The sequence below is a fragment of the Portunus trituberculatus genome, chromosome 25, assembly GCF_017591435.1.
Source record: "Portunus trituberculatus isolate SZX2019 chromosome 25, ASM1759143v1, whole genome shotgun sequence".
NCBI lineage: Eukaryota > Metazoa > Arthropoda > Malacostraca > Decapoda > Portunidae > Portunus > Portunus trituberculatus.
The window spans coordinates 14,691,941-14,706,940 of NC_059279.1; the positions used below are offsets into that span (position 1 = coordinate 14,691,941).

The 15,000-nt window shown below is 38.1% G+C and overlaps 1 protein-coding gene across 1 annotated transcript in view; it reads left to right on the forward strand.

Annotated features, from left to right (window-relative positions):
• Positions 1-13,679, forward strand: part of LOC123508837 — a 14,224-nt gene extending 545 nt beyond the window's left edge. Inside the window, 8 exon segments of the mRNA XM_045262775.1 lie at positions 2,148-2,318; positions 3,095-3,260; positions 3,446-3,617; positions 4,300-4,527; positions 11,346-11,388; positions 11,391-11,521; positions 11,844-12,017; positions 12,575-13,679. Coding sequence (XP_045118710.1) covers positions 3,097-3,260; positions 3,446-3,617; positions 4,300-4,527; positions 11,346-11,388; positions 11,391-11,521; positions 11,844-12,017; positions 12,575-12,610 — 948 coding nt within the window. The 5' untranslated portion in view covers positions 2,148-2,318; positions 3,095-3,096 and the 3' untranslated portion in view covers positions 12,611-13,679.
• Positions 13,680-15,000: the final 1,321 nt, after the last annotated feature.

The window sequence follows — 15,000 nt, forward strand, 5'->3', positions numbered from 1 at the left end:
TTTCACTGTTTGATCTGCTGCAGTCTCTGACGAGACAGCCAGACGTTACCCTCGGAACGAGCTCAGAGCTCATTATTTCCGATCTTCGGATAGGCCTGAGACCAGGCACACAACACACACCGAGACAACAAGGTCACAACTCCTCGATTTACATCCCGTACCTACTCACTGCTAGGTGAACAGGGGCTACACGTGAAAGGAGACACACCCAAATATCTCCACCCGGCCGGGGAATCGAACCCCGGTCCTCTGGCTTGTGAAGCCAGCGTTCTAACCACTGAGCTACTGGGCGTGTGTGTGTCTGTGTGTGTGTGTGAGTTAGCTGTACAAGTAAATCTGCATGTACAAGGATACAGCAAAAACACATGCACCACAGCGTCACAGCGGCGTTCCGGCAAACTTACAACATTCCGGGAAATTTGCATTATTCCCGCAAAATTAAAATTATGCCGGATTACGTAATTCCGGATTTAGGAGCTCCAAGCTGTAGTAGTATTAGTGCTAGTAGTAGTAGTAGTAGTAGTAGTAGTAGTAGTAGTAGTAGTAGTAGCATTAGTTGTAGTAGTAGAAGTAGTAGTAGCAGAAAATGTAGTTGTAGTTATTATTGTTGCTGGTACTGTACAAGGGTAAAAAATAGCAAGAACAAGAGAGAGATAAGGAAAAAAGAAAAAGATAGAAACAAAAAAACACTAACTAAAAACAAAAAAAGGTGGATGAAAGGAAAGAGGAGGAGAAAGAGGAGTAAAGAACAGAGAGAGAGAGAGAGAGAGAGAGAGAGAGAGAGAGAGAGAGGAGAAAGAAAATACTTAAAGGAACTTCGAAGAATAAAAGATGCGGAGGAGGATGAGGAGCAGGACGAGGAGGAGGAGGAGGAGTAGAAGGAAGATAAGGAGGAGGAGGAGGAGGAGGAGGAGGAGGAGGAGGGAAAAAAAAGCAAAATAAGAACAAGAACCGAGAAAGTAGGGCATAAAATTTACGAAAAGAAAGAAAAAGAAACAGCAAAAGAAGGATGAACAGAAAGCTAAGAGGAAAGAGAAGGAAAATAAGAAGAAACACGAAGTAACGAGGGAAATTAAAAAGAAAAATGAAGGAGTAAAAGAGAAAGAGGAGGAGGAGGAGGAGGAGGAGGAGGAGGAGGAGGAGGAGGATGGGAACGAGGAAGAGGAGAAGGAAGAGGAAGTGTAAAAGTGAAATTTGTGGTTAATTTTGCAACAGTGATCTTATCTTCTCTCTCTCTCTCTCTCTCTCTCTCTCTCTCTCTCTCTCTCTCTCTCTCTCTCTCTCTCTGTCCTGTCCTTTTATTACTCTTTTTTCTCATGTTATTCCTTCCTACACCTTGTTTTGGCCACTTCCACAGCACTCTCTGGGCCTGCATAACTCTCTCTCTCTCTCTCTCTCTCTCTCTCTCTCTCTCTCTCTCTCTCTCTCTCTCTCGTCGTCTCTCGTTCTTATGCAAATTAATGACGGATTCACTTGCTGTTTTGGCTCAGCTTACGAGAGGCAGTAAATTTTCAACCATTCTCGTGGAAGCTTGTCCCTTTTCTTCGCCCGCAGAGTGATGGTGGCAAGCTGGGACGAGGAAAGAAGGGAAAAAGAAGGGAAAAAGGAGAGAATGAGTATGAGTATGAGAGGAAAGAGGGCAGGAGGAAGTAGAGGTGGAGGAGGAGGAGGAGGAGGAGGAGGAGGAGGAGGATGGCGAGGAAGGTGAGGAAGAGAGTTTGGTTTACCTGAGCTAGCTTATGTGAAGGTACGTTAGGTTAGGTTAGGTTAGGTAAGGTTTAAGTTAGATAAGGAAAGGTTTGGTTAGATTAATTAAGGTAAAAAATGATTAGGTTAGGCTGGATGATATAATCTAATTCAATATAACTTAAACCAACCTATTCTAATTCAACCTAACGGATTCTAACTTAATCAAACCTAAAGTAACCTAACCTAACCTAATCTAAGCAAACCTAACCTAACCCAACCTGACCTAACCTAACCATACCTAACCTGACCTAACCTATCCTAACCTAACCTAACCTAACCTGACCTAACCTAACCTAACCTAACCTAAACTGACCAAACCAAACCTAACCAAACCTAACCTAACCTAACCTAACCTGACCTGACCTATATTGAAAGTGGCTCGTACGTTTCTGTTCCAGGTGAGCTTCGGTACAGGTGTTATCGTTGTTACCTTAATTAGCGAGGGGGAAATTCGTGCGCCGCGTGGAGGGTGCGGGCGACTATCGACAGCTGCTGACGGGTCATCCAGCAGCCAACCCAGTATTGACACTCGGGTCCTGCCGCCTGTCCGCCAGCCTCGTTAAGACCAGGTAAGACTCTTCCCACCTCCCGCTGCCCTGCTTCCGTGTGTGTGTGTGTGTGTGTGTGTGTGTGTGTGTGTGTGTGTGTGTGTGTGTGTGTGTGTGTGTGTGTAATGGATTTAATTATTAGGTTGTTAGTGTTGAGTACAGGAAGCTTTAAAAAGATTAGCTAAACATATGAAACTTGGCTTAACAATCTGGTTCTTGGTGCCCTCACTGGAAAACTTTGAAAATATTAGATAAACTCTTGAAACCTGATAGGATATATAGATAGACGTGTATTTTTGAAGTTAAAGGGATTGCAACATGCAGATTTATAGACTTTTTACTGCTTCCCTTTATATTTTCAAACAACTTATTCCTTGCAGTGTAGTTAACTAAAAAATGACCAGATATATGGTTATATATCAGTCATGGATAATGTGATCTTTAGTATAATGTCTTCATAGATCTATAATTGTTTGTGTATATACTAACAGTTATTTACGACATATGTACTGCAGTGTAATACTTCTCTCGGTTTGTGAAGTGCAGTAAACATATACAACTTGTGTTCATTTAACATGTTTTATACCAAATTCATTGAGTGGAATTTAAAAAAACTTGCAAACGCTATCCAGTGGTCAATAAATAACTGTCCAAGTGTGTGTGTGTGTGTGTGTGTGTGTGTGTGTGTGTGTGTGTGTGTGTGTGTGTGTGTGTGTGTGTGTGTTAGTCGTCGTCCGTGAAGTCGTTTTGCACTTTTTACTCTCCTTTACACTCCTCCTCCTCCGTGTTGGTCTCAGTGATGGGCGTGTGGTGGCTGCGGGTCCTGGTGGCGGTGGTGGTGGTAGTGGTGGTGGCGGTGCCTGGCTGGGGACGCGAGGGGCCTGTGCAGTCCTCCTCCGTGACCTCCCTCTCCTCCTCCCCCTCCTCAGCCTACCTGCCGGGCGAGGAGTGTAAGCACATCAGGTGAGTTACTCCTTCCTTGCCGTGTGTGTGAGGTCTGATGTGCCGCGGGGTTTGCAGTCCGGCCATTCCCTCCATAATGACCTCGTTCACATTCAGAGCGGGTTGTCTGGTGCAGCGCGGGTCGCCCTTAGCATGTGCAGTGTTTTCCTTGTTTTCCTTCCCCTTCCCGCCTCCTTCCCCGCCAGGTTCAGCCAGCCCGGCCAGGCCACCGTCGTGAGGGAGTCGGTGCTGCGGCAGATGTGTCTCCGCGCCGCGCCGCACGTTGACGTCACCAAGGTCTTCAAGCAGTTCGCGATATTCCTGCTTCACCGCGACGATTTTGACGACTCCCCGAAGTGGCACTCCGGCGATGCTAAGGTGTGTGTGTGTGTGTGTGTGTGTGTGTGTGTGTGTGTGTGTGTGTGTGTCGCTGTGGAGTGAGGGAGTGAGAAGCAGGAGTGAGAGACAGAAGTGAGAGGCATGAGTGAGAGCCAGAAGTGAGAGGCAAGAGTGTGAGGCAGGAGTGAGAGGGAGGAGTGAGATGCAGGAATGAGAGGCAGGAGTGAGAAGCAGGAGTGTGAGCCAGGAGTGAGAGGGAGAGGCAGGAGTGAGAGGCAGGAATAAGAATGAGAGGTAAGAGTGAGAGGCAGGAGCGAGAGCGAGGGGCAGGAGTGAGAAGCAAGACTGTTTGGCAGGAGTGAGAGTGAGAGGCAAGAGTGAGAGGCAAGAGTGAGAGTGAGAGGCAGGAGTGAGAAGCAAGAGTGAGTGAAAGGCAGGAGTGAGAGGCAAGAGTGAGAGTGAGAAGCAAGAGTTAGAGGCAGGAGCGAGAGTGAGAGGCAGGAGTGAGAGGCAAGAGTGAGAGGCAGAAGTGAGAGTGAGAGGCAGGAGTAGGAGCAAGGCAAGCAGTGCGTGAGGGTGAGTCTTCAGCGGAAATGTTTAGTACCTTCGTCAGGTGAAACACGCGAGGCTGAGCCACAAACACAGCTTCCTGGACACAAACGGCCTGCCTGTAGCCGCCATCGCCGCCGCCGCCCGCCACTAACATGTGTGTGTTTTCCAGGCGGTGCTCGACGACCCGTACTGGGCTGTGAATGATGTGAAGGTGCTCAAGTCGACTAAATATCAGTGGTACGTGCACGGGCTGCCCATGTGGCCTCTCCCGCACCAGGCGCTGACCAACAAGACCACCTCCAAGCGGCCATCACTCAAGAAGAAGAAACCCGTCGACTGGCCAAATTACGGCATGGCAACACCCATCTACTTCTCGTCCAAGGCGTGGAGGGACCAGGTGAGGGGGAGGGATTCTGAAACGCTACACATTCATCATGACTGTTTCCAAAGGCCGCATAGATGGTTACTCCCCTTCTCATGATTGTTTTCCTCCTATATTTTCTCAACCACTGAATCATGAAGAGTCTTCTATTTTCTCATTATGAAACACTTTCGGCTCATCAGGAACGCTTTTAAAGGCCACAGCGATGATTATTCGGCTCTTCATGGGTATTTCTCCTCTCACATTTCCTAATTCTTCTTAAATCATTACTAGTATCATAGAAATATCCTCGGAAACTCAAATAACTTTCACTGGAGCTTGTTGAAAGTAATGGACATGAAGCTCCGGAACGTTTGAGAGTGCGTTCTTGTTTCCGGCGGCCACAACTCACAGATCACAGCGAGCATGTGAGCGGAACACGTGACTAATGCTGAGTCTCGGGAAGGGTCTGCCTCATAACTCCCTTCACATAACTGGCGGAACATGTAATCAGATTTAATAACTTCTCTAGCCTGTGAGTTAATATGATGACATAAGTAAAATGGCTGCAAGTTAAATAGATATTTCTGCAACCTACAAAGGACAAAATTGACTCTCTTTTTATTTCTGACTTTCTATATAAACCATTTTCTACAGCGTTGTGAACTTTAAGGGAAGTCCGTGGCGGTGAAAAGGTTACGTTTGTGAGTGAGTGAATCTCGTACAACACATATATCAGAATGGAACGTTTTAAATAAGACATAACACTACATTCAATCATTACTAAAACATACTTTCTAAAAAAACGTCTTTAATAATTAATTGGAGTATGAAAGAAGTGTTATGTTCTACCGTATATCTAAATCTATAAACCACTTAACGTCCGTGACTTTTCTCAAACATAATGAAACACTACAAGTTTAGAGTTTTGCAAGACATCAGTGGCAGCAGGAGTGATGTCTCTCAAAAGTGCCCGTAGTTACGTTCAGACTCAGTAAAATCGCTTAAGCTCACTCCAACGAAAGAAAAGCGTGTCATAATATCTATGCCACTTATACAATTCAAACTGACTCACTGCTGCTATATAACAATGGATCATGGAAGTAAAAACGTGAGGGTAAAGTCTAACACAAAGGAAACACTCTGCAGCACACGGCGAGCACCTAACGACAAGTGAAGGTGGAGGCAGCAGCACCGGAGGAACATCAAGTGTGTGTCCCTAAGCACTAACCTCTTCCTGATCGATGTAATGATCGCAACGCAAATTTAAACGAAAAACTATAGAGTCGTTTGGCCAGAAAAGTGAAAACCGTTCGATGCAATAAAGTACAGGGAATATTAGGTCTCTCTCGTGGCATCTTTCCAGGCGGTAGGAAGTGTGATGTTGCTTCCTTGCCTCTCATATCAAGACACGTGCTATTTTGGTTGTACTTGTGTGATTATTATTAATTTCCTCATGTTAAAGGGAATCTAATCAATCCAATAATGTTAGACAATGGGGGGGAGAAAATAAGAGGTTGGACAGTAAAAAGAAAAGTTAATGAAATACAGAAAATAGTAAGGGAAAGTGTGGTCAAGGGTAACAAAAACTATTAAACATAAAGGCCAACTTTGATGCCAGGTCCCGAGCAGGTCCAAGAAAGTTAGTCAAAAGAATAGGATAAATGTCTTGAAACCTCTCTCTGAAAATCTTCAATAACATGACACGTTTTCATATTCATTCTGGTTATTATTTGGTGATTTTATACAGCTGCAGAAACTGATGTGGGGAATTAGAATAGTGAGGGCTGTAGCCATTAATCTTCTGACCTCCATAGACCCTTCCTAAAGTAAATAAAATCGTCTAGTCACCCAAACCTCAAAATAAGAAATGCGTCCCTTGTACTGAAGTGATTAAATGAATTCAGGTCATAGGTAGATGGAAATACAAAAGCAGGTAGGGAGTTCCAGGGTTGAGATTATGTTGAGATTTGCTGTTTCCTTTCCTCTCATATCAATTTACGTTTTACTTTTGCAACGCTCGTATGATTATGTTAGATTCCAGAGAGAAAGAGACGAACAGTAAATAATGCGAACGGTTTTTACATTTCTAGTCTCTAAAAACGAGTTAGACAGTGTATCACGAGGGATTCATTGTATTAGACTAAAGGCGACATGCAGAAGGAAATGAAAGTCAGAAGTTTTATTGAAATGGCGGGAGTCAAGTTAAGTTATGTTAGGTTAGGTTAGATAAGATTAGGTTAAGGTTAGGTTAGGTTAGGTTAGATAAGATTAGGTTAAGGTTAGGTTAGGTTACTTTAGATTAATGTTATGTTAGGTTAGGTGAGATAAATTTACGGTTAGGTTAGGTTAGGTTAGGTTACATTAGGTTAGTTTGAGGTTAAGGTTTGGTTAGGTTAGATAAGTTTACGGTTAGGTTAGGTTAGGTTAGGTTACTTTAGATTAGATTAAGGTTATGTTAGGTTAGGTTAGGTTAGGTTAGGTAGAGACGAACTTGTAATTGTAGAGTGAGAGTAAGAAACAAGCAGTGAGTGACACTAAAAGGTCTCAGGTTTTGGACTCACGAGACACAAACTACTTACACTGCTTTTGATTTATAGTTTGTTATTTCTAATTTCGCTTCAGTTTGGCTTACTATCACTTATTATCTATTACTAGTACCATTTTTTTTATCTCTATTTCTAACATTTTTAAAAGTTTCATTTTAGTTATTCATTTTACTCATAATATTCATTTACATCAATTATCGCTATCTATTATTCTTATGGCTTTTTTTATTTTTAATTTCTTTTTATTTCGTTTTTATATTTATTGTTTTTGCTCTAAATTACTCACCATTTTTTTTGTTACTAATCTTTCTTAGTGTATTTAACTTTTTTATATTCCGATTTCAATCAGCTTTATTTACTCCTGTTTATTAATATTTATTACTATTTTGCTTCTTTTTCTTTATTTTTTCCTTTTTGTTTCGTTTTAGTTTATCAGGTATGGGTGGAAAGTGGAAAATATGGTATTTTCATTCTTGACAATACAGATGTAAAGAAGATTCCAATGAACAGGAAGCTCAGTGTTGCAGTGGACACAATGCAATGTGAAGGTGTGTCTCAGATCACACCTCATGTCGGATTACCTATTAAACTTTACTACACCTCAGACTCTCCTTCTCGTCAACATCGTCACTACATTACTTTTGTCACTGTTAAGAAATACCTTCACATAGCATTGTGTTCACTACAATGAGCTTCGTGGTCACTGAAATCCTTTCTACATGTATTTTGACAGAAATGAAAACACAATTTTTTTTCCTTTCCACTCCTACCTTCCGCCACCTCCTTCCTCCAGCACAGTAGGTAAAACACGTTGTTAGAGTGGCGCCGCTACCTTTAACCTTAAGTTGATAAAAAAAAAAATAAATAAATAAACAAATAGAAAAAAAAAGATGAATAAGTTAAAAATAGTGGTAATTTTTAAAAATAGATAAAAAAACTAAAACGAAAAAAAAATAAAGGTAAAAATTATTTTGACAGAAATGAAGATGCTTTTTTCCTCACTTTCCACCCCTACCTGCCGATACCTCCCCCCTCCACCACAGTAGGTAGAATGTGTACTTAGAATGGCGCCGCTACTTGTAACATTAAGCTGATCAAATATCAAAATAAATAAAAAAAGAAATAAACAAATAGAAAAAAAAAATGAGGACAAGTAAAAAAAAGGATAAAATATTAAGAAAAAAAAAAACAAAAAAAAAGAGGAAAGGTAAACATTATTTTGACAGAAAAAGAAGGACTTTATTTTTCCACTTTCCATTTCCCCTGCCGGCACCTCCCTCCTCCACCATCGTAGGTAGAGCACGTAGTTAGAATGGCGTTGCTACCTACCTAAGTTGATAAAAACAAGAAAAATAAATAAATAAAAATGAAAATAAAAATAGAAAAAATTAAATAAATGAAAAAAAATAAATAGAAAATAAAATAACAAAAAATATGAATAAATAAAAAAAACTAGTAAATATTAAGAGTGAACTGAAAAAAAAAGGCTAAAATGAAAAAAAGAAAAAAAGAAAAGGTAAACACTTTATTTTTCCCCTTTCCACCCCTACCTGCCTCCCCTCCCTCCTCCACCACTGTAACTCTAAGCTCATAAAAAAAAAAAAAAAAAATTGAAAAAATAGAAAAAACGTAGTAATAATTAGTAGTAAGGAAAAAAAGTAGCATTAAGTAGTAATAAGTATAAGTATTAGTGATTAAGTAGTGATAAGGTCTGCTGATGACTCGGAATGCCCTGACACAACGAAGTGGAAAAAAAAAAAATCTATAGAAAATGAATAAAAAAAATAAAAAGCAAAAAAAAAGTAATTTAAATAAAGGAAAAAATAATAAAAAGAGAAAAAAAAGTAGATTTAGACTGATTAAAGGAAATAAAAACTATAGAAATAAAAAAAAAATAATAAAAGACAAGAAAATAGACGTAGACTAAATTAAGGAAAAAAAATCTATGAAATAAAAAACAAAAATAATAAAGGACAAAAAATGTAGACTAAATAAAGAAAAATCTATAAAAAAAGAATAAAAAGGAAGAAAATACAAATCAAATAAAAAGAATAAAAATATAAAAAAATTGATGGAAATTAAATAAAGGAAAAAATATCAACAGAAATTAGATGAAAAGAATAAAAAGAAAAATGAATAAAATGTAGACAAAAAAAAACGAAACAAAAGAAGAAAAAGGAAAAAAATGTAGTCTAAACAAACGAAAAAAAATAAAAAAATAAAATCAAGGCAAAAAATAAATGTAGACAAAAAAAAAAAAAAAAATATATAAATGAAATGAAAATAAAGATAAATAAGAAAAAAATAAAAAAGAATAAAAAGACGAGAAAATTGATCTAGACAAAATAAAAGAAGAAATATCAACAAAACTTAGACGAAAAGAACAAACGAAAAAAAAAAAAAAATAAAACGACAAAAAATAGATAAAAAGAAGAAAAGACAAAAGATGTAGACTAAACGAACGAAAAAAAAATAGATAAGACAATAAAAAGGCAAAAGAAAAAAAATGTAGACTAAACAAAAGGAAAAAAAAAAAAAAAAAAGATCTAGACTAAGAATAAGAACAGAGTAAAGGGAAAGAAAATCAATAAAAATCAAATAAAGAAAAGAGAAAATGCAGAATAAGAAGGAAATAAATAAATAGATAGAATGATCAAAACGGAAGAAGTATAGAAAAGCAGTAGTAAATAGTTATGACCAAGAGATACAAAAAAAAATTAAGTAAAAAGAAATAAGAATGAATAAATAGAATAACAAAAGTAAGTAAAATTGAACTAAAACGAATAAAAAGAGTTCAAAATAAAGATATGAAAGCAAAAAAAGAAAAAATATATAAAAAACACTAACAAGCTGTAATTAGCAATACTTGTAAGTGTTAAACTGAAACAAATAGAGGAAAAGTTAATAATAAGTAATAACAAGTAAAATGTAAACAAAACTGAATTAAAATGGAATAAAAACTAAAATAAAAAGAAAATCAACAAAATAAGATGAATAAATAAGAGTGACAAGTATTAAGGTCAAATAAATCTCAAGTGAAACAGAATGAAAGCATGAAAGAAAGAAAAGAAATACTAAAAACAAACTTGAAACAAATGAAAAAAACAACAAGGAATTAAAAATATGAAAATAAAGAAAAGCAACAAAAGAAAGTAATAACAAGACGAAAGTATCAAAAGTCAACGGAGACTCAACTAAAACCAAATAATAGAGAGAAACGTATAAATAAAATAAATCAATAAATCAATAGAAAAGGCAGCAACAGGTAACAATAAATATTAGCAATAATTTTTAACACAATAAAGGAATAGAAAGCAATGCAAAATCGAATAAATCAATATAAGACGAAAATGTTGAAGTAAGAAAAGAATAATAAATAGATAAATAAATGAAAAAAATGAATAATAAATACATAGATAAAAGACTGAATTAATGAGGGAGATAACGCGTTCTGTGAGGAAAACAAATATCAAGAAATCAAACTAAACTTAAAAAAAAAAAAAAAGTGTATAATGGAATGCAATACAAAACAGTAAGACAATAGGAAAATATATAAAGCGAGCAAAAAATAAACGTGGAGTTACAATAAAAAAATAGAAATGAGATAAGAAAAGCAATAACGATTACCACTGAGCGCCTGTCTTCTGATCTCTTTCAAATTTCTGATTAGGGCAAAGCAAGCTTGGTATTGATCACTGCCTCAAACAATCAATTCCTCCATCTATCAACTCGACACAGCTTTCCAGACAACTGTCCCCTCTTCTTCAATGACAAGCAACTGTCACCCTCTTCTACACTGAACATCCTCACTCTGTCCTTTGCTTATAATCTAAACTAATCTAAACTGGAACCTTCACATTTCATCTCTAGCGAAAATAGACTTTATGAAGTTAGTCGTTCTAACTTCTCTACGTCACTTTTTTTCTCATCCCAATAATTCCTTACTCTGTACAGGAACCCTATCCTCCCATGTATGGAGTATACTTCACATGTATAAAGGGATTCCAGTCATATTGTTACTTCAAACAGGGTGGAATAAAAAGCGCTTCATTTTATCAACTCCTCTCTTCTAATTGACTGTCTTCAGCTCCTTTTCACCGCCACAATGTTCTTTTCTTGCTATCTTCTACCACTATTTTCATGTCAACTGCTCTCCTCATCTTGTTAACTACATGTCTCCCTTTGTCTCGTGGCCTCAGTGCACAAGACTTTCGTCTTTCTCTCGCTTCTATTCTCTTCTCTCGAATGCAAGCAAGAGAAAATGAACAACTCTGATCTAAAGTGTTTTTGGTCCTCTTCTCTCAGGCGTGGAGTGTAGAGGAGTTTTTCCAGCAGGAGAAGAAGAAATCTCCTTCAAGAGCCACGAGGACTTCCACAAGCTGGTGCTGGCGGTGGTCGGCACCGTGGACGGGAACAAGGTGGAGAGTTACAGCGAGTGGGCCTTTCTCAAGTACTCCCTGCCGCTCATGGTTCGATCAATGGTAGGCTAACGTGATGCAAACAGCGGCCAGTGTTCAGAAACGCTTTGGTCTCTCGCCACCACTATTTTCAAAGGCCAGAGAGATGATTAACCGGGTTCTCAAGGGTGTTTCTCCTGTTATTACAGTAGAAATCTTGTTAATTTGTCACTAGAATCATAAAAAGACGTCCTTGAAAACACGTGAAGCATTAAGAAGAACCTTTTGAATATAGTGATGGACTGACGCGAATGTGGTTTAGAATTTAGTGGTAAAAGCAAAGCACCGATACACCTTTCTGTCTTGTCTCTCACTCCTGCTTCCCTTCTCCCTTCTCCCCGCCTAGACTCAGCGTAACAAGGGTATCTGTCCTGACGAGATGTACATTTACTTCCGCCTCACTCCCTGCTACCCGAAGGAACCCCAGTACGCAGTTTGTGAGCAGGCCGCCCGCAATGCCCGCCTCCTCCTCACGGCCTCCTCCTGCCCCACCACCACCGTCATCGTCGGCTTCAGTAAGGTGTGTGTAGAGAAGAAGCACGCGTAGGGTATACACACACACACACACACACACACACACACACACACACACACACACACACACACACACACACACACACACACACACACACACACACATACAGATAGATAGATAGATAAATAGATACATACATACATAAGCAGATAAATGAATGGATAGATAAAATAGATAGATAGATATATATAGGTGGATAGATAGATAGATACATAGATAGATAGGTAGACAAGCATAGATAGATGGATGAATGACTGAAAATATAATAAAAAGATAAAAATAGATAGATAGATAGATAGATTGACATATAGAATAGATAGATTGATGCTTAAATGATACACACACACACACACACACACACACACACACACACACACACACACACACACACACACACACACACACACACACACACACACACACACACACACACACACACACACACACACACACACACAGACACTCCAAATAAAAACATTCCGATCGTCAAGGAAGAGTTCTTATAACCACTTTCTTTCCTCCCACGGCGCTCGCCCCTGCAGGAATACAGCGAGGAAGAGGACATGCTGCCCCTGTAGACACCCCTGCCCCCTGCCAACCCACCACCCCTCGCTCCTCAACCCTACCAGCTACCCGGACACTCAATGGACAGACACACACGCACACACACACTCCCTCTCTCCCTCCTCTCCTTCGACGTGGGAAAACCTGAATGGTAAATTGTGCAAACGCTTCGAAATGGATCTTTGTCTTTCGTTACTGTTTTCCTCTGTTTTGTTTACGAGCCTCGGGAAACTTGAGAGCACGGCGGTATAGGAAAGTAAATAAGGTCTGTTTTCTGAAGTGCTCCAGCGTCGTCTTATCTATCTCCAATATTTATTTATTTATCTATTTTTTTTTATAATACGTACTACTGGAAGCTGTTTGTAGTTTTTTTTTCTCTTCTTTTTATTATTATTTTTTATTTTATTTTCAACGTGTTTTTATTTCGTGATGCTAATGATAGTTGGTTTGGATCTTCTGTTTTTTTTTTTTTTTTTAACCCCTTCAATACCATGCCGCATTTCCATATTCATTTTAGTTTTTATTTTAAGCGATTTTACACAGCTTCAGAAACATATGTTAGGATTAGAACAGTAAAGACCCTCGCCATTAATCTTTTGACCTTCATAGATCCTTCCTAAAGCAAATAAAACAATGTAATCATATTAAAAATCAAGGTAAAAATGTGCCTCAGTACTGAAGGAGTTAAAGGGTGGGTTTTCAAGGACACTATCGAGATTATAGTAATTGTTTGATACGTTGTAATGGAAGGTGTCAAGATGAACAAGAGTGACAGTTTAGCAAGGATTTTTTTTTTTTTTTTTACTTTTTAATGGAAGAGGGGATGACTGGCCAAGGGCAACAAAATTATAAAGGAGAAAGGCCCACTCAGTTGCCAGTCTCCTTACAGAGCCGATAGAATTAACCAAATGATTCTACATATTTATATAACTATCTTACTTTTCCAGTCAAGTGTACGAATTGAGAACAAAATGTAAGGACTAAGGAAAGTAAGGTTAATTATCTAAATGCGAAAAGCCCTTCATATCTGGAGAGAGAGAGAGAGAGAGAGAGAGAGAGAGAGAGAGAGAGAGAGAGAAGGAATACAACATACATAATTTTTACCCAACGTAATCATAACTCTATATTTAATAAGTATGATAATCTCAAATACTAGTATAAGCTTGTAACTTCTTGCATAAGTTGAATGTTATACAAAAATAGATTATACACCAAACAAACTTAGATTAAAGTACATAATTACTTACAGATTATATATATATATATATATATATATATATATATATATATATATATATATATATATATATATATATATATATATATATATATCACAACAGTACATTTAAGAAAATAAGTTTATATTAATCATAACGAATAAACTTGTAGCTATAGTTTTATTTAGGATTTGGTAGTAAAGAGGCAAGGAAATAAATGAAAAGTGTTGATTTTAGCATTTTCTTTTTAAATGAAAGAGAGGAGGACTGGCAAATATATATATATATATATATATATATATATATATATATATATATATATATATATATATATATATATATATATATATATATATATATATATATATATATATATATATATATATATATATATAAAGTCTACTCATATTGTCCGATTTTGTATACTCAGCATTACATTAAAAGAAAGATAATGCTGATACTTGTTTTCTTCATTCGTTAGTAATAAATTAACAACAAAGACTAATGAAAAGTCTTAATTTGACCTAATATAGCTTAATTTCATACAATATTTCACCGTTATTTCAAAGACAAACAAATAAACCCGTTACAAGTTTTCTCCAGTCGTAAGTAACAAAAGGCAACAAAACCACTAAAACAACCTCCATCTCGCCCCAAACAGCCACACTCTGCACCACCACAGTACACACACGTCATAAAACACCACCCATTCACAACACGACGGGTCACACGCCGCGACTCAACTTTTGATATAGTTCACCCAATATTACTCTCTGTGTCATGATTTTTGTGTGGTAGAAAACGACCATTATTGACACTAACTGCTTTATATCGGAGCCTGCCCAGTCAGTGCACCCCGCCACCCCGCCGCCGCAGTCCTGACCCACTGACTCACACCGCCCATCACTCACACCACAATATCGTTCTCTTATTACGAGGTGCGGCGCCCCCCTCGACCCGCTGCGGCACCCCCCTCGGCCCGGCCCTCTGAATTATTCTCCATTATAGTGAAATCAATAAAGCTTGCAAGGCCACGGTACCTCTCTCTCTCTCTCTCTCTCTCTCTCTCTCTCTCTCTCTCTCTCTCTCTCTACTACTACTACTACTACTACTACTACTACTACTACTACTACTATTGTTGGTACTGCTGCTGCTATTGTTTTTAAAGAAATGTTAGGAATTTCTCT